The 18965-nt window shown below is 45.4% G+C and overlaps 2 protein-coding genes across 2 annotated transcripts in view; one reads left to right on the forward strand and one right to left on the reverse strand.

Moving 5' to 3' along the window:
• The window catches only part of CEP89 (centrosomal protein 89), a 126119-nt gene that overhangs the window by 12549 nt on the left and 94605 nt on the right, over positions 1-18965 (reverse strand). The window contains exon 17 of the mRNA XM_066583931.1: positions 3319-3488. Coding sequence (XP_066440028.1) covers positions 3319-3488 — 170 coding nt within the window. The remainder of the gene's footprint in view (positions 1-3318; positions 3489-18965) is intronic.
• On the forward strand, positions 3184-18446 carry LOC136582721 (E3 ubiquitin-protein ligase RNF182-like). Its single transcript, XM_066583932.1, has 2 exons — positions 3184-3608; positions 17566-18446. The coding sequence occupies exon 2, from the start codon at positions 17586-17588 to the stop codon at positions 18288-18290; it is 705 nt and encodes a 234-aa protein (XP_066440029.1). The 5' UTR covers positions 3184-3608; positions 17566-17585; the 3' UTR covers positions 18291-18446.

Genomic DNA, 18965 nt, shown 5'->3' on the forward strand with positions numbered 1-18965 from the left:
CAAGTATTTGTTCAGTCGACAGCTATAGAGGGTGTACGGTCACCTTAAGAATCTATTAACCCTTCTCATATAGGACTTGTTAATTATGTCGTAAAAGTCAGACCTATGTAGGTCCAGCAACCGAGAGTCCTCCCACAATCTCTAGTAGAGATGTGGCCACACACGTGAGGTTAGTCCTGCAGTGGAATGAATGGGAGTTACAGAAAGCAAAGGCAAACATAGTCTACAGAACTTGAAAGAAAAGTTAATTTATCCATTTCACGTCTACAAATATATTCAATATTCATCCGTCCGGCTATTGTCCATTCATCCATCTACCCATCTCATACGAGGTGCATTCAGGTTCTGAGGTCTCCAATGTTTTTTCCTGGTATAGGAGCAAGTAAAGATATGGGACACATATTAGAAGACATGGGCATTCTTTCGAGATGAGTGAGACAGATGGCAGCATCTACCCGTGCACAAAACCCACATGACAGCAACTTCAATACTTAAAGTGGCAATGGTGACTTTCCAAGAAGAGTGGGTAATCATCCATGTACGGAATGACACCAATCGACAGTTGAGTGAGACATGAGATTAAGGGGTTATGAACGTGAAAAATATGCGTTCGTGGGTGCGACAGTTCTAAGAAGGCCAAACATTGTGCGACAGCAAACCAAACTGAGCCGTATTCACACACTAACTAGTCTGACAACAGGATTGTGCGAGTAGAGCAAGCGTTCATGGGGATCCACAATTAGCTGTGGAAGAGACTGCCTACCTACAAATGTGGCATTTCAATAAGATCCGTGCACGCCATTCTGCGTGAAGACCTGCAGACATGGAAAGTTTCCTCCAGGTAGGGGCCGCAAATGCATCAAGATAACAACTTTGAAGAGGTTCTTTAGGCTCCCTACTCACCCAAACTTGCACCTAGCGAATTTTGGCTTTTAAAGCTATAGGACATTCCCTGTGGTCGCATGTTTTCCAGTTGTGCTGCTTTTACATCAGCGATTTTCCAGCGAGCAAAACAGACCTGTAAAGAAGCATTCACATCGGCCATGCAATCATAGCGCTGACGTTGTGAAGAATGTGTACGTCAAAAGGGAGATTATGTTGAGAAGTGACAATACTTTCCGCCTTCTAGGATAAGTAGATTTTTAGAAAAAAATTAGGAGACCTTAGTACTTGAATGCACCTCCTATCCATCCATCTCATATTAATACATCCATGCATCCCATACCCATCTCAAAGCAAGCCATCAATGCAGATCACATACATCCAAACATCTCCTGTCCATTCAACCATCCCATACTGACTTATCTCATATCTATTCATGTCATACCCATCCATCCATGTCATACCCATCCATATCTACATCCATTCATCTCATATCTATCGATCCCATAACTCATCCATCTCATACCCATCCATCTCATATCTATCCATCCCATAACTCATCCATGTCATACCCATCCATATCGACATCCATCCATCTCATATCTATCCATCCCATAACTCATCCATCTCACACCCATCCAGATCTACATCCATCCTGTAACCATCCATCTCATATCTATTTATCCCATACTCATTCATCTACCCAACTCATAAATTCATCCATCTCATACGCCATACCCATCCATCTCATACCTTACAATATTCATCCATCTCATACCCTTACAATATTCATCCATCCCACACCTCTATCCATCCCATACCCATCCCTCTACCCAGCTCATATCAGTTCATCCATCTCATACCCTTCCAATATTCATCCATCTCATACTCTTCCAATATTCATCCATCCCACACCTCTATCCATCCCATACCCATCCCTCTACCCAGCTCATATCAGTTCATCCATCTCATACCCTTCCAATATTCATCCATCTCATACTCTTCCAATATTCATCCATCCCACACCTCTATCCATCCCATACCCATCCCTCTACCCAGCTCATATCAATTCATCTATCTCATACCCATCCATCCATCACAAACTCATCCATCTCATACCCCATACCCAACTATCTCATACCCCATACCCAACTATCTCATACCCCATACCCAACTATCTCATACCCCATACCCAACTATCTCATACCCCATACCCAACTATCTCATACCCCATACCCAACTATCTCATACTCTTCCAATATTCATCCATCCCATCTCATACCTCTATCCATCTCATATCCATCCCTCTACCTAGCACATATCCGTTCACCCATCTCATACCCCATAACCATCCACCCATCTCATACCTCTATTCATCTCCTATCAATCCATCTGCCCAGCTCATATCATTCCATCTATCCCATATCCATCCAACCGTCCCATACAATCAATCTATCTATCCAACTATCTAATCCACACAAGCAGTAGCAGCGAGATGGCAAAGGAATATAGCTGCCAGTGACTTGACTGTGATGAGGGTCCCAGTATTACATTCCAATCCTTTCTTCTTGCTAACCTACAGACAAGAGGAGACAGAAGGCAAGGGGCAACACATGACTTCAAGATCAGACTACACAGGGTTTGTTTGTAGCCAGCAACCATGGTGAATCACAGGACTACATAGGAGCTGCATACACAAAATGGTAGATTTTATGTATTTATTTATTTTAATCAAGACTATTTGTAACATCGTCTAGTCTTTCATTTTAGATAAATTGAAGCAATTATAGAAAAAACCCTGATCACAACGCTGTATATAGCATTTCAATAATCAGTCGAGGGGCAGTTCATATCCTTGGCATCTTCCCTGGCAGAGCCTAGCCCCCAGATTGCAGGGCATCAGAGAACGTATAATGACTGGAACCTCCTACTGTTAAAAGCAGCGATTATGGCCATTATTTCCCCCTTTTGCAAGTAAAAATAAAATGTTCCAGAGCAACGAGAAGAGAAGTGAGATCTGATGCGCTGTCTACATTAACGGTGGAATCAATCAACCAATTAACTGCTCCCTAGCCCCAATGAAGTCACTTCCCCTTGTGTTGCTTCACATCTAACATGCACAAAGTAGCACGCTCATCCTAGCAGTAAGATGTGCAGGCAGGATGTATGTACCAAGCGCTGGGTTGTCGTAGACCCAACCATGCAGAAGGAGCCTTGGGGTCCTCGGTGAAGATGGCACATTCTGCACTTGCTACTTGATCATTGTCTTTGGGAAGGAGATTTTCTTTTGGGGGGGAGGTGGAGGGGAGGGAAGCCTCCATTTTCTGCATACACGTCCTCAGCAGATGGGACTTAGATGAAAAAGAAGAATGCAGCTGCTCTCCTCCTCCTACCAGTCACATCTAATTGGCTTGTTTTGTTCCGTCAGCGACTTACCTTTTCTGCTGCAAGACTTCAGTGAGGTTTTGCTGCCTGTCTTGAAGCAGCCAGCGGAGATACTTCATTTCTCGCTGGTACTGAGCTGCCTTCCCTGCAAAGTCTTCCTCCTGCTCGGTCAGCTTGTGAGTGACGCCTTGCACGATGCTTGCAGCTTTCTTTCGGTACACCTGTAATCAATGAAGAGTGACATGTGGATTTTACTGGCAGGATGAATGCAACGACCCAACATTGTCCATCGCTTTTCCCCAGTTGATGCTTAGCGACGTCTCACCGACCCCCTAAGTCAGGTATGTCAATCTCACAATCTTGCATCCCTCCCCTAAACTCTCCATCGTTCCCCTGTGCTCTCTTTACAGTAAATGTCATTGCTATTAATGCATTCAACGCAATGCAAGGTCGGAAAGCGCCGGCCCTTGACTTAAAGGACCCAATTAATGTAAATGCTGCATTAATTTGGAAGAAGGGTTAATTGCTTTAGGCTCATGTTGATGCTAGGACACACACGATCCATGGCTATGGTTTATTGAGGGCAGTAGAGCTTGCAGTATTTAACAGTTGGTTCACTAGTAGAGTACATGCTACAAGTAGGAAGCAGACGGGATTTAGCCTTGGGATCGAGGTCTGGACATAGCTGTTTAACCATTCAGCTGCGGCAGAGGAAGAGGCAGTGTGATGAATATGGGTATAGGATAACTTAGGTGTATGTATGTGACTATATAGATAGTAAAGCAGAGGCATAACTTGGGCCCCAATGCAAAATCTGTAACAGGCCCCCCCCCCCCCCCCCCATCCATAATGCTTCATTCATAGTACTGGTCTCCTCATATGGGTGCCCTGAGGGTCCAGGTATGACCACATCATCTGCACCCATTATAGCCCCCCCCCCCCCCATTCAGGAGTCTGGTAAAGCTGGGTGAGAACTCAAGTAACTGTAATGGCAGTGAAATTAGTCCCTAAGGTTTCCAAAACAAAGGGATATAACGGCAGAATCAGTGTTGTAAAAATCTGAGCAGACCGGTCTCATAATCCTCTTTTTTTATGGCAAATTGAGGTTTAATGGGTCAACCATAAACATCAAGAAAACGACTCCAGGACCTGCTCACATTTCATAGTCTCCAGTCTGTAATGAAAGCGGCTGTCCAATAAAACTAATAGTGCTGCATTAAAGGCGCGCGTCTCACTTTAGGACCATTCAATTTGGCTCTTCTAGCTTAGCAGGATCGGGGAGGGTGGGGGTGTCACAAAAGGCCGAATTGCTTGTGTGTGACACTCTGATTTAATACAGTGGCAATGACCTCGGCGCTGTCACTTAATGAAATAAAAGTCTCAAAGCGGCTAATGTTTCTATGCGGACGAGCGCCTGGTTATTTTTGGGTACGACCAATAGCCGGCATCACAATGATAACATACGCATTGAACATCCGGTAACCTATTTCAGTCCCAGGATGATAGGACGTAGGAAGGCTGCAGACGGTCACATACCCATGCTTCCGTACTATGTCAGTAAAGCCGATTCCTGGAGGTCTTCCCATCTTATAACACTATGGCATACTGCTAGGCTATGCAATCACTTTGTGATTGTTGGGGATCTGACCCCAGGGACCCAGAGAATAAAGGAGCTGGAGTGCCAACTCTAAAGTTTTCCTGCACATTCGCACCTTGGCTACTCTGCTGTGCAAGGAGTTGCCGCTGGTCCCATCTACTTAAAGGGAATGTTTCACTAATATAAGCACCATGAACTAAGTTATGGTGCGTTCAGGATAGGCCTGACGGAGTCCAGGGTGTAATTTTGATACTTGCCGAGTTCCATTTTCCCACGCTGTCACCCCGGGAAGTCGTCGCTCCGTCTATCACAGTGACACTTTTCATTCCGTCTGTGTGCGTAGACTACCACTGTTTTTTATGATTGTTGATGTCCTAGAAGTCGGACCCCACCAATCATAAAGTGAGGGCACATCTGAGCTATATGCCATCACTCTGCAAGATGGGACTACCCCTTTAACAAACATATTTATAGAAAACCGAAAAAGTTCTGCAACTTTATAGTATACTTCAAACGGATTCTCCAGGACTACATTATTGATGACCTATTCTCAATAGTTGATTAGCGGTGGTTGGTCACTTGGGATCCCCGCGGATCAGCTGATTGAAATGATAGTGGCGCTCAAAGCGCGCCGCTCTCACTTGAGTCCATACCAAGCACAGTGTCGTACATTGTAAGTGGCTGTACCTGGTATTGCAGTTCAATCTCATTCACTTGAATAGGACTGAGCTGCTCTCAGGCCATAAGACCGATGAACGTGATATGACTGGCCTGAGAGGAGGCAGAGTCGCCCACTGGAGCACTTTGGCCTCTTCAATCAGCTGATCGGTGGTGGGAGCAAGCTGCAGACCCTGCCGATTAACTAATGATGACCTATTCCAAAGATGGATCATCAAGTTTAGTCCCAGAAAACCCCTTTAGGTATATCTTACCATTTTTTTAAGATATATGCTTGGTGTCAGTGAACAAAAATATCCTTGTTTATATCCAAAGGCTAAAACCTGTCCTGATCGAGGTCTGAGGCACTGAAATGAGGCCAGCTTTGAAAGCAAACAAGAATTCTTCTATTCACTGACTGCAAGGAAGAAGTGAAAACGGTGATGCAATTAAACATAAAAACATATTGATGGGTCACAAATTCTCATTGCACAACAATCAGCGACAATCTGATTTGTGAATGTGCCTGGATAAACAGAGAGCACAGTGATCACTTGGGGCTCCTTTGTTCTACTGATGGGTGGGTGTCGGACCCCCACTGATCACACACTGATGGCCCATCCTAAAGGCTGGAGTTACAAGGCGACTTATTCCTTATGAAGTAAAGGTATTATTCAACATGGGTTGGAAACCGTGTTTCCAAAAACATGCCCCTAGATGTGGCATAACCATCTTTACTTAGCAGAGGCAATGGTGTGGCTCTGCTCCAGCACTACTTACTGCCAATTGTCAACAGGGCATAGTTTATATGAGGAGCTCCTGTGTGCCCGTCTTTCCAGTCACCGACTACAAGAAGAGATCTGGCAAATGATGAGGAACTTAAAAGGCGTTGTTTGAATGATACCATTTATAAACATAGATCCAAATCTATGAAAACAATAAAAAGTAGTGGTACTTACCCGATCCAGCGCTGCAGCCCCGCAGTCCTCCGGATCTTTGTTGTGGAATGAAAACCACCTGATCACTGCTACCAATCAGAGGCCACAGTGGTCAGGTGCCATTCTCCTGACATCACGGCTCCCAGCATCTGAGCGGTGATGCCAGGAAACCGTCAGCTAACCATTGAGGCCTCTGATTGGTTGCAGCGGTCAGGTGGTTTCTGTTCCGCAATAAAGACTGGGAGGACTGCGGGGCTGCAGCGCTGGGGGTGAGGACAGGTAAGTACCACTGTTTAAAAAAATGGTATAGCATCTGCACAATCCCTTTAAATGTGCTTTCTGGGACTACAATATTGATGACCTAATAGGTGGGGGTCCGCCACTGAGGATCCCTGCCATTCAGTTGTTCAAAGAGCTGAAGACGGTGGCTTCTTCTCAAGCCAGTGACGTCTCATGTTCATTCATCACGTGGCCTCAGAACAGTCAGACCCATTTAAAATGGGACTGAGCGATCCTAACCAGGTGGAGTCACAATACAATGCATGGCGCTGACTCAGGTATGCAGGTAAGAGGCCGCAGGGCTCATTCGAACACGATTGCCTCTTGCAACAGCAGACCGGTACCCCAGTAATCTCATATCCTGAGGATAGGTCATTAATATTTTAGAACCGGAAGACCTTTTTTTAAACAGAAGTTAAGCAGAAAGTTGGACAGGGACTCAATTTACAGCTGCAAGTTCCACCCGTTTGCCAATTGTATCCATAATTCAAGTGTACTGTAAGACTAATGAATGATAACAGTACATCATAATGGAGCAAAGAGTGCACATATAATACCGTAGAGCCGATCCAGGCGGCTGCTATAGATCTACTGGGGACAGCGGGTCCAATGCAGAGATACTAAACTACATTTTCAAAAAATGTCAAGGATTCAGCAACATAATGGAAATCATGAAAGGCGAGAATAATACAACATTGGCCGTCATCACATTTGTGTTTGTGGCTTCCGTTATAAATGGAGACCACAACGCAGTCACCATTAGCGCTCAATGGACTACTTGGCATATAATGGGGTCTGCCGGTGTCAATCATTTAGATGGGTATGACGTAACAGTAGATGTCCCTGAAAAAAATTATGGAATCTGCAATTAAAGTTTCTAACAAGGTCTTCAACGCGGATGTGAACGAGGTCTGGTGTATAGTTCTCACTGTGTGGTGCAGCCCTTCCTGTGCCTGACTATTACCCCCAGCCAGAAGAAAGGTCTCTGTCTTAAAGGGGCTTTTCAACATTAGGAAAAAAGAGGCTGAAGGTGGGGAGAGCACAAAGTAACCACGTAAGGCATATTGACCGGTCAGATGTCAGCTGGGTCCACCACAGTTATACCGGCTCCAATCTGGAACCAGGCATTTGCCGCAACAGTCATGCGCCATTCATAGCGCACGTGACCGCTCATCCAGTCACAGGCTTCAGTGGCAAGTTTGTCATGAACAGCACATGACCGCTGAAGTCTGTGATTGGCTGAGTGAACAGTCACATGTACAATGAATAGCACGTGACTGATGCAGCAACTTCCTAGTTCTGGTGCGGTGGACATCTGACCGGTGACTGTGTCTTAGTTTATGCTCTACTGCATACATTTTTTCCTATTGTTGGAAGACCCCTTAAAGGCGATGTCCACCTTTGCAACATTTTTTGTGATTATTGTAATACACCTAAAATGTAAAATCAAGCAACTTTGCAAATACTCTTGACTAAAAAGGTCTAGTTTTGTGTCTACAGCTCCTATGTAGACCTAGGTTAGCAGGAAATAAAGAGCAGATAAAGGGGGTATGAAGGAAGGATTACATAGGTGTCAGGTTGTGCTGCTGGGACCTGTAGTTCTATGGGTTTCCAGGAGCACACTGCCACAGGTGTTGCATGATTTAGCTAGCTGGGTGTGGAGTTCTCCAGCCAGCCAATTCCCACCGGTCTGCTGCACATATATATCAGCCCTCTGGCTGGAGGGAGCTGGTTTTCCTCATTCCCTATGGTGTTTGCATTCATGCTTATTGTGCTGCGGGTGCAAACTGCGATGTGTTCTGCGTGTCTGTGCTGGGTACCGGACATGTGGTGTGAACAGTCCTGTTCCGTTTTGTATGCATTCCATGTGTTGGTGTGAACTGCTTGGGTCGTTTACCATCTAGGGCAAGCCAGATCCATAGGTTCCAGCGTAGGGCAGTCCCCATTGAGATGATTGCTTAGCTTGCAGGCAGGATTGATGGCGCAAGCTGTCTTGTGGGAGTAGGGACCTATGAGACAATGAGGACCCTTGTCGGTGGGCTCGTGGGCTTAATATCTTGGCCAAAACATGAAGCAATACCCTGTACGTACGTTAGCAATTAAGTCTGTTTATGCGTGCAGATATGCTAGGGGAGTGTTTGCCAGTCGCTGTTTTATGTCTGTATTTCGTTCGATGTCTGATCCACATGTCTGTTTGTTGTTGAACGCCTGGTTCTTATCCGTTTGTCCTACCTGTAACCTATCCAGTTCCCTTCATCGGTTGGTAGGCGGACACTAGAGCCTTGTTTTGTCTGTCTGTTACGGTGCTTAGCCATCAGTTTTCCAAGACCACATGTCCGTCCTGGCTGCCATAGTACCAAGTGATATCTGGGTCTTGTTAGCAGGAGGATTTTTAAAGGGGCACACCAGTGATTTTTTTTTTTCACTATGAAACTCTTCTCCCTCATTATATATAAGTGAGCTAGTGTTATGTTGGTTAGTTTTTCCTTTCTATATGAAACTCCTGGCCTCTTTCTCTTTAGATGGTCATGTGATCTTAGTTCTGACCAGCTCAGATCTACTTGTGGTTATGTATTCAGTTTCAAGTTAATTATTTTTAGTCTGTGTGACGTTGTTGCATGGAACCTACCACAGAAATTGCCTAGAGGAGGACATTCACTCTTATAAACAGTTACTGACGATGATCACACAGTTCCTGTCACACAGGTATAATAGAGGAGATCACAACTCAGCCTTCTGACTGTATACTCTATATATTCTGTAGCTTATTTAGGTGAATACAGAAGGTAATCGTAATTAAACCGTCCCCCAGAAGGCAGCAATGGTATATAGCCTCTAGCTAATGGTGTTCTGATGCATCATGGGATTGCTATGAAAATAAAAAAAGGTCACCATCAATCTGGTACCTAATAAGTATCAGACAGGGGACCGCACAATATGGAAGAGAGTCTAATACACAGAGGAGACCTCCACAGTGACAGTCAGGTGAAAAGGGCAGGAATGGAAAAGGAGGTATTTGCAGGAGTGGCCCCTTATTCAAAGCGCTTGCCAAAGCTGCTTCGCTTTAGATTTCAAATGCATTGAAGCACTAAAAATATGGTTGCAAAGATGGACATATTCCTTGAAGCGAATTTATAGCGTCATCAAAAGAACTAATGTAACCACAAACCATTTAATATATGCTGGATACGGTCAACAGAACAACCCTCAATCTGGCAGCTGCGATAGATACAACCTCGCTACGGATTGAATTGCTAATTAGAGCCTAACCCCGATGCTTTCTGTGATTTGCAGGACCTGGACTCTCACACATTAGATGAGCTGTTTGTGAGCTGATAGCAACTTTAATTATGCGACACTGATACTATTTAGCGATACCCGGCGCTGCTAATAGCAGTCTGTCAGACGACGCGCTGGTGAAAGTACAAATTACGCTGCTAATTCATTCCCTCTTGAAGAACATTTGTCAGACAGCTAATGCACGCTTTCAGTCTTGCCGGGGTATTAATAATGGATGAATCTTGGTCAAATATTATATTGGTAGAAATTAATATTAATGAGTGCCTTTGGAAAGCAATGCCCTTGACTGCTGGTTAGAAGGTGGGGGAGGAGGCCCCCCCAAGGAGTCAAATAATAGATCCATCATGTCTTGTAATTTTGTGTCTGACACCTCTGTTCGCGCTGACTTTGTGGAGCAGCTAAAAGGAGCGTGTGATAAATAGAAGCAGAAACATATTAAACTATTCCTGAAATACCCGAAAAATACCGCAGATGGGAATGAGGTGTGACTTGCTGCTTCGCCCCTTCATTGTTGTCAATATGGCGTCAGTCTAAAAATTTGAGTTAATAGCCGCGTCGGTTTAGGGGGTGGTAGAGCAACTGTGGCCTCCGTACCCCTAAGGGCTGCCTACCACTGGACCACCAGGAGCAAAGGGATGTAAACTCTCACTTCCCTGGACCACCAGGGACTGTTTCTGCACTGGGTGGCAGTATTCTTTAGACAATGAATGGAAGTTTGTCTATTTGTCTCCTTATGGTAACCCCTATCCATGTCTTGTTAGGGTATGTAGGCATAATAGAAGGGGATGGTATGGGGGGGGGGGGGACTTAAGACCATCATCTATGAGCAAGAACAAAAATCTGCTTTGCACAAGTGTCTCTGGTGGGCTCGAGCTGTCCAGCCATCTGAATAGCCGCCACTTAATACTATATCTCCTCTGCAGCGGCCACAGCCAAGTTCAAATCCGTTTGTGTGAGCCCAGCCTAAAGACTATCATAGTCTTTTCTACGGCCTTGTCAGAACTCATTCCCCTAGAAACCTGTCTGTCCCAGATTCTCTCTGTGAGCGTAGAAGGGGATAACGGAAGCTTGGCAAGAAACAAACCACACTTTCCATTAGTTTCTATTGCAAGATTAGCAAGATTTTTTTTTTGGGGGGGGGGGGAAGAGTAGTTTTCTGATCCGTCAAGGACATAGAAAAATTATCTACAATGAGCTCAAACACGCATTGGCAATACTCAGATTACCTTCATAGATATCAGATGCAACAGAAAAATAGAAGGATCGAGGGGAACGATCATGAAAATGTTCATTCAGATTGCACGGGGGGGGGGGGGGGGGGGGGGGGGTTTGGGCCCTCCGCCGAGTGCTACAGCTAAGTAGGGCTCAGATCGGTCATTGTACTTCCCTGTTTACAAGGGGCATTGTGGCAGAAATGCAGGTAGATCGCTGTGGATTTACATCAGTGCAGCCGCAGACCCAGTATAATGGGCAAATCCTCACACCAATGGGGAATCTGTATCAAGAGGTGAGGTCCTTTTTTTCCCCCCCATGTGGATCACAGATTCCAAATCTCCTTAGGGAGAGCACCAAGAAGGTGAGTGAGGAGACTTATAAGGCCACTTACTCTCCTCTGGGTAATGTGCAAATAAGGGGGATGGAGCAATACCTCTGTAGTGCCACCTATTGGATGGCAGCATTCCTTCAAATCAATGCCTGACCCTTTATACAGGTCTGTAGAGCAACGGTTGGGAATTGAAAACCAAGCTAGTATCCATACACAGACAGCTGTTTCAGATTTTTTTGCCCTTCGTCAGTGTGCAGTAGGATCCTAGCTTGCCTAGTGAAAGGCTTATGACGTTAGTTGGGAGGGCTATTGTCACGCCTAAAGGAGAGCACCAAGAAAGTGAGTGAAGAGACTTATAAGGCCATCCATGCTCCTCTGGGTAATATGCAAATAAGGAAGATGGAACAATACCTTCGCAGCCTTATAAGTCTCCTCACTCAGCTTCTTCGTGCTCTCCTTAAGGAGTGAGGATACCCCTCCCGACCCACATCACCGGCCTCTCACTAGCCAAGTCAGGATCCTACAGCACACTGATGAGGGGCAAACACCCCGAAACAGCTGTCTGATTTGAAAGAAAGCTGCCATCCAATAAGTAGCGCTGCAGAGCTATTGGTCCATCTCCCTTATTTCCATGCCTGTAGTGTCGCTATACCGAGTAACGCTACTATATCAAGCTGTATACTTTTTGCGGAGATTAGGAAGTGTCAATGTTAGCGTGCCGTCGGATCTAATGCCCCCTGCTTGTCGTAGATGGTAAAGGCTGTCATGAATGTTACCATGCAAGATGTAGAACGGCTTCTGAACCCTGCAGCATTAAATCTGTGAGCCAAAAAAACATCTCAGCATGCTAATGAGTCAGTTTCCCTATTTAGATCCACATAAACATCTTGGTGACAACTAATGCAAAATTACATTGCGCCCCGCCTGGCGGTGACAGCGGTTGATCATGGCGATTAGGGAAGCTGTGCTCTTACTTATGTGGTAAATCTAGCCAGCCATGAGGATGCCATAAAGCTTCCCCGCCTTGTGTCTGAGCGCGCTGTGTGTTATTCACACGGCAGGGGCCCAGGACAGCATCGCAGGCAGCGTGTCATTACTGTGACAGTCTTGAGGATTGTAAGTGACAGCCGGCAAGTGCCCTGCTGCCATCATGTCTTCACAAGGACTGTAGCCTTTTGCAGAATAAAGAATCTATTTGCACGTTCCTGGCGGAGACTATTAAAAAAAAAACAATAAATTCGCAAAACTGCTGAAGCGACGATGTGGGGAAGTGGCAGAAATTGGGTAATTTATATGGGGAGCCCATAATTCTGGTGACGATGCTCCTGTCACTGTGTTATAACAGCAGACAAAGACTAAACCTAGAAAATCCTGTTATCAGCAGTCAAGCTGTGACATGCACAAGGTATTGCTCTCTGTTATCAGTCTGCTCAGCCTCAGCGGGAAAGGTTGCAAAGTGCTAACAGACAAGAAGCATGGCACATTGAAGACAGGGGTGCACAATTATTGGCCATGGGGGCCACAATTTCAGACTGAACCAATGTCAAGGACTGCAATAAAACTTAAAGGGATTGTCTGAGACATTTTGGACTTTTCCTATTGATGACCTATCCTCAAGGAGAAGTCATCAATGCTTGGTCGACATAGGTCCATTGATCATCTGATTTCTGAGGCCGTGGTAAGCACAGTCAGTACTGGAAGCAGATAGCGCTGTCCGTATTGCAGCAGCCCAGCTTGGTACTACAGGCATAGCTCGCATTGAATTTGCTGTGCTTGTAGTACCAAACCACACCACTGCAATGTTCCAGCGCTGTGCACACTAAGGGCTCATGTCCACGGGCAAAATGACATTTAAAATCCGCAGCGGATCTCCCGCGCGCGGATCCGCACCCCATAGGGATGCATTGACCACCCGCGGGTACATAAATACCCGCGGATCGTCAATAAAAGTGATTTAAAAAAAAATGGAGCATGAAAAAATCTGGACCATGCTCCATTTTCATGCGGGTCTCCCGCGGGGACGGCTCCCGCGGGCTTCTATTGAAGCCTATGGAAGCCGTCCGGATCCGCGGGAGACCTAAAATAGGAATTTAAAGCATTTACTCACCCGCAGCGGGCCGCGAAGCTCTGCTCTTCCTCACGGCTGCATCTCCCTTGCTTCGGCTCGGCGGATGTGCCCGGCGCATGCGCGCGGCACGTCGACGACGTGCCGGCGATGTGCCGCCGGCGTCAGGAATTCATCCGCCGGCCGAAAATGAAGATCCGGCCGTGAGGAACAGCTGATCTTCGCCGTCCGCTACGGAAAGGTAAATGCTTTTAAATTGCTATTTTCAGCGCCCATGTCCGCGGGGCAGGAGGGACCCGCTGCAGATTCTACATGTAGAATCTGCAGCGGATCTGATTTTCCCCGTGGACATGAGGCCTAACAGTGGGCCTGGGAATCAGGGCTGGGACCCCAGCTTATCAACTACTGATGATCTATCCTGTGGAGACAAAACAAAACAGTACCTGGAACTGTGGATGGGAGGGACAGCAGAGACAACTGCAAGCAATACAACTCTTCTCTGGTTCTGGGACTAAATTTTGTCCAGAAACAGATATGCTCCCTCATGTATTCCTTTCTGATAAGATAAGGCCATTACCAATGACTGAGGCAATTGTTTTCTTGGTGATGCTTACATACCCTGATGCAAATTGCAAGGACAGCAGCAGTAGTCCAATGTGTAAACAGCTGAAACCTAGGGTGCTAAAGAGGTTATCCTAAAAGGAAGCCCCTCGTCCAACTGGGACATGTAAGCCTGAGCTCTGGAGTACCCAGTCTATCTATGTATTTCTTGGATGGCCACGCTATGGAGTAAATTTTTCATTTCAGTGGCTGCTGAGACCCAAAACCATCATTGTTTCCATTCTTCTTTATGGGACGCTAAACAAATTTGGAATTGACCAACTTTTTAAAAAAAATGTCCCATTTTCCCAATCATTTCTATGGTCACATGATCCCGCTGTGAAATCCAAGCGCGTTCTGCTGATGTCACATTCATTGATCCCTACAAGCATTTGTGGCTTGGTATGTGGGTACATCAACAACTATGCCAGTCTCATAGTGCCACCCTGTTCATGCGCATGGACTACACGTGTGCCAATTTTCTTCAGCCTACATAGATGCATACGCCGTATATGAAAATGAAAGGATTGCCCCGAGACTGACGTAGTTGGAGACATACTCATATACTGAGTCGCAAAGGCTCATTAGGATACTTGGATTTCATAGCAGAACCCGGCGACCATAGACCCGACTGAGAAAATTAGAGATTTTAGCAAAAGTTAGTAAATTGCAAATTTTTTCAGTGTAACATAAAGGAATGGCAGTTTTGATTCTCGGACAACCCCCTTTAATACCAACTCCTGAGAGTTGGCTACAATTGTATCTAGCTTAGCCAACCTTCTGCTATCTAAACAGCCCGCTCCCCAGACTGACACATTTTGCCTACACTGATACAAAGCAGCAAACAGGAGAGTTCTGCTGCTGCTGATGTATTTTGCCCACACAGGAAAGCTGGTGATCAGTGATGGCCTGACCTGCAGAAATGAATAGGATCCATAGATGTGCGGGGGCCGGAAGGAAATGCAGCATATTCTACAGATTGCCTCTTTGCTTGCGATGTACGTATGTTATGTCCTTGTAATACACGACTGCTGCAATATAGAACTGCATTATGATCCGGGATGACGCTGATGAGCGATTAAAATGTTGTTCTCCTGATCTGTTCTGTGAGATCAGAAGTAATGGAGCCACCATGTTCTCTGTCTGTCACTTAACTGTTTGCTGGGAGGCGGTTAACCCTTTGCAATCCAATTTTGGATTCAGGATTTCCCAAGGGGCTTTTCCCCCCCGCTATTATACAATGTCGCCATCGGCTGGCTAGAGCCAGTACTGCAGTATATGACAAGCTGGGGAGGGCCCCCCCCCCCCCCCCCCCCCAACAACAGAGCGGCCAGTAATATACAGTAAGAATACTCTGCTGGACGTCTTCTGACATCGGAGCTGTACAGCCTTCAATCAGAATGTTGGAAGACGTCAGACTGTGGATTGGAAAGGGTTAAGAGTTGGATCTTCGTAATTAAATAATGAATTGGCAAAGTAGCAAACTGCTCCGGCAAGAAAACGCCAGCGAGTCGTATCACACAGGTTACCGATCGGTCACAAAGAAGAATTTAGATAAAAGGCGGGCCATCATCCATTTATATGATTAGGAGAACTGCTGATAAGAGATAAGAGAGTGCCCACTATAGACTGCCACCTGTATGGCTTACTGAGGAGGCTTTCGGCTACCGGGAGCAAGGAGATTTTTAATGTCCTGGACTCCACAGCTTATGCACTTGCGATTGCCATTTTGCCGACAGTCACATGTGCAGAAATCGGGGAAAGGTCCAGTCGGGGGACAAATATGGGGACCTTAAGTGGGTTAAGGATCCAATCAGTGGGAGGTAAATTTATTATTTTTTTTTAACCTTTTTCTCAACCTTCATGTGATATAACGGTGATCACGTGACCAGTGACCACATACTGCGCTCCCCGGTTAAATATCCAGGCTCTCAGATACCTTTGGTAGCCAGGAGTAGGGAGATTTTAAAATTCCCGGTCAATCCTCGGCTTCGGTGCATGTGTCCACCATTTTGCAGACGGTCATGCGCAGAAGCCAGGGAAAGGACCATAGATAAAGATCCCATCGGGGGACAAATATGGAGGCCTTAGATAATTTCACCTTCCTTGACAATCTGTAAGGGTAGAATTAACTAACTTTATAAAAAACGTTTTTTTACTTTACATGATTGCAGTTATCCATTGGATAACGCAATCACGTGACCGGGGACGACATATCGCAGGACCTCCCCCCTTCACATGAAATTTCCAGGCTTTTGACTGGCTGGGAGATTTTAAAATTTTCTGGCTCTCCCGGCTTCTGCACATGCATCAGACATCCTGCCGGTGACTAGCATGTACAGAAGCCAGCAGCAGGTCCTTGCAGGATCAGATCGCCATGGGTCATTGTGGAGGCAAGAGGTGAGTAGTTTCATCTCCACTCACAGATCTGATCTTTGATGGAAGATGAAACTAACTTAAAAAAAAAAATGTTTTCCTTACAACTTTTATGCAATCGCTGTTATCCAATGGATAACGATGATTGCATGACTGGGCACTGCATACCGTGGCCCCCCCATGACAGCTCAAGGCTCTTGGCTACCTCTGGTAGCCGATAGCCTGGAGCTGTCACATGCACAGACTCCGGGACTTTATTCTACATGGCTGTCGTGTTTTTACGGCCCTGTAGATTAAAGCCTGGTTACCCAGGACGTGAAAACACGTATGAGTGGTCACTAAGGGGTCAAGGACAAGGTGACCAAACCCCTTTAACAGCTATTTCTCCTGACCCACCATACACATGCTTGCTCGGCTCGGTTCTCAATAGGGTTAGAGGAGTAAGCCACTGGGAGGCTCCTTTGGTGGCGGCTTATCTCCCTTGGAAAAAAAAAAGGATCAGGCATGTTGAAATCCAATATGTCTGATTCTTTTTTACCATGTCGATATCTGGCGAACAAACTTCAGCAGAAAATGTAATACAGATTAGTGGGTAAACCAGCCATGCCGATCTTAGTCTAATGTATGTGGTTACCTTAACAAATTAGACAGGTGGCCAAACTGCTTGGTGAGTGGGCAAATAGCTAGTTTATTACCCCATAATCTTCACTCATTCTATACACATCTAGTAAACAGATAGCCTGAGCGGTCCATAAAGAAGCTGAAAATATATGGATGCCCAAAATGTTGCAAGCTAGTTAAAAGTGGAGTTTCACTTTAAAGCAGCAGTTCGCCCCTTATGTTGGCTGCTGATTCCCTGAAGTCCCTAGTTTTTACATTACAAAAAGTATTCTCAAGTCCTGGAAAAATAAACTGATTTTACTGTTGATTTATTTTCCAGCTTTCCTGCAACGCTAAAAGATGAGTACAGAGGAAACGCTAACAGTGGAAGAGCTGGAATGTAAGATATGTTACCAGAGATTCAACACTCACAGCCGTAAGCCCAAGATCCTAGACTGCCTTCACCGAGTCTGTGCCAGATGTCTTACCAAGATCCTCACTATAGGAGGAGGTGCTCCATGTATCAGCTGCCCTTTTTGTCGCAATGAGACTGAACTTCAGGAAGAGGAGGTTGCAGGCCTCCCGGATGATACCAATATCCTGTCGAAGTTGGCAGAAAAAACAATGTGCAAATCGGACAGCAATGAAGTGGTCTTAACACCCAAAAACCTGGCGTCGTCGAGTCCCTCTCACGGATCTTCCAACTGCCTAGTGATCACGATTATGGAAGTACAAAGGGACTCTACCAGGACTCCAAGTCAAAACACCATCTCAGACTACTATGCAGAACATAGTCTGGACTCGGCCTCCATAAGTTCTCATAGCCAAATAGACCATGACCTATTCTCCAAACTGTGCAACCATGTTCCCCGGATACTTGTCTGGCTCCTTGGCTTTTTTTACTTCGGTTCCTTACCCCTTGGGATCTATCTGCTGGTAATTCAGAAAGTGACTCTTGGGATTGTTTGTGTTAGCCTTGTCCCGTCTAGTTTAACCGTGTGTCTGGTCTATGGCTTCTGCCAGTGCCTGTGCCAAGGAATGTGTGACTGCTCCTCAAGAAGTTGACAAATGTTGCAAGTGACCGTTAAGAAACGCCATCGCCGTAGCAGTAAAGAAGTAGACTTTGGCAATGGATGTACTTGGTTTGGCTCTCACGTTTTGTTACTCAGCAAACACTTCATATATAAGATGTATTATGAGGTCTACTTATACGTGGATGTAAGTGAATCTACAACACAGTAAAAGTCTAACATCTTGTCAAGTGGATATTGTTGGTTTATCTGTATAAATGTATGAGAGGTTCTAAGTAAATGCCTAGGAGGTGGAGTAGATTTGTAAGAACTACTTCAGCAACGGGTATTTATGAATTTCACAACCATTTGGATTCAATAGCTGGTAAGAGATGATGTCACAAGTATGGTGGAAGGACACAACATCAGATACACCCATCAGTTAAAACCCAACTACTTTACCGATCACACACAACTTTTCTCTCTGTGCTGATTTTAGTCAAGGAGAAATTAAACTAATTTAAAGTAAGTCGAAGTTTTCATAATAAGCTGCTGTGTGTGTGAGGAATAACACTATATCTGGCTTTTATCTGACTTGTATCCTGCATTTTTCACCAATTCTACCTTCTGCAGACCCCATCTCTAATTCTCAATCTTCCGTAAGCTGGTGGGTGTACACTGCTACTATGATCTCTCGATACACTGCATGCATAGGCAGGATCTCTTCTTC

Source organism: Eleutherodactylus coqui, chromosome 11, assembly GCF_035609145.1.
Source record: "Eleutherodactylus coqui strain aEleCoq1 chromosome 11, aEleCoq1.hap1, whole genome shotgun sequence".
Taxonomy (NCBI): Eukaryota; Metazoa; Chordata; class Amphibia; order Anura; family Eleutherodactylidae; genus Eleutherodactylus; species Eleutherodactylus coqui.

Bases quoted from the DNA above. Each gene is read 5' to 3' on its own strand.
- LOC136582721 (XM_066583932.1), top strand. From the start codon at position 17,586: ATGAGTACAGAGGAAACGCTAACAGTGGAAGAGCTGGAATGTAAGATA.